At 48.5% G+C, this 464-nt stretch overlaps 1 protein-coding gene across 1 annotated transcript; it reads left to right on the top strand.

The window, feature by feature from the left end:
- Positions 1–3: 3 nt before the first annotated feature.
- Positions 4–462, top strand: TM35_000261040 (putative receptor-type adenylate cyclase; the record flags this gene model as incomplete). The annotated part of the gene is made up of 1 exon (XM_029027841.1): positions 4–462. A coding segment is annotated over one exon (459 nt), but the record flags the coding sequence as incomplete, so codon positions are not given.
- Between the last annotated feature and the right edge of the window lie 2 nt (positions 463–464).

Here is a 464-nt window from a genome sequence, read left to right as displayed (position 1 = left end):
CGTGTGTTTGTCCTGTTCTCCGAGGTGTCTCTGCGGTACGCTGACTTCACTGCTGCGTTCAGTGGGAGTGTGAGTGCTGACCGCCTTGTGTTCGCAACGAACCTGCCGCACTGGGCCGATGAGAAGACGGAGTCCAACACTGTGCGGAAGTTCCACGCTGCTGTGACGGATGTAAAGGAGAGGACGCCGCTTTCACTGAGGGCATTTGCTATGATGGAGTTAGTTAGAGATGTTGTCTCTTTGATTGATGTAATAAATGATCGTTCGATCTCTCAATTCTTTTATACAAACATTGTTGTCACTGTAAACGACATGTTGTACGGATCATTTGCTGATGGGAGTGAATGTGCTCAGAATGATATTGTTGATAATGAACAATGTGGTGTGAATTTTGGAGCAACACGTATTTCTGTGTGGTCGATGTCCCGTGCGCTGGACCCCACTGTGGCGGAACTGTTTCCACC

Source organism: Trypanosoma theileri (genome assembly GCF_002087225.1).
Source record: "Trypanosoma theileri isolate Edinburgh chromosome Unknown TM35_Tth_26_V1, whole genome shotgun sequence".
Lineage (NCBI taxonomy): Eukaryota > Euglenozoa > Kinetoplastea > Trypanosomatida > Trypanosomatidae > Trypanosoma > Trypanosoma theileri.
This window is presented reverse-complemented; position numbering and strand designations above follow the sequence as displayed.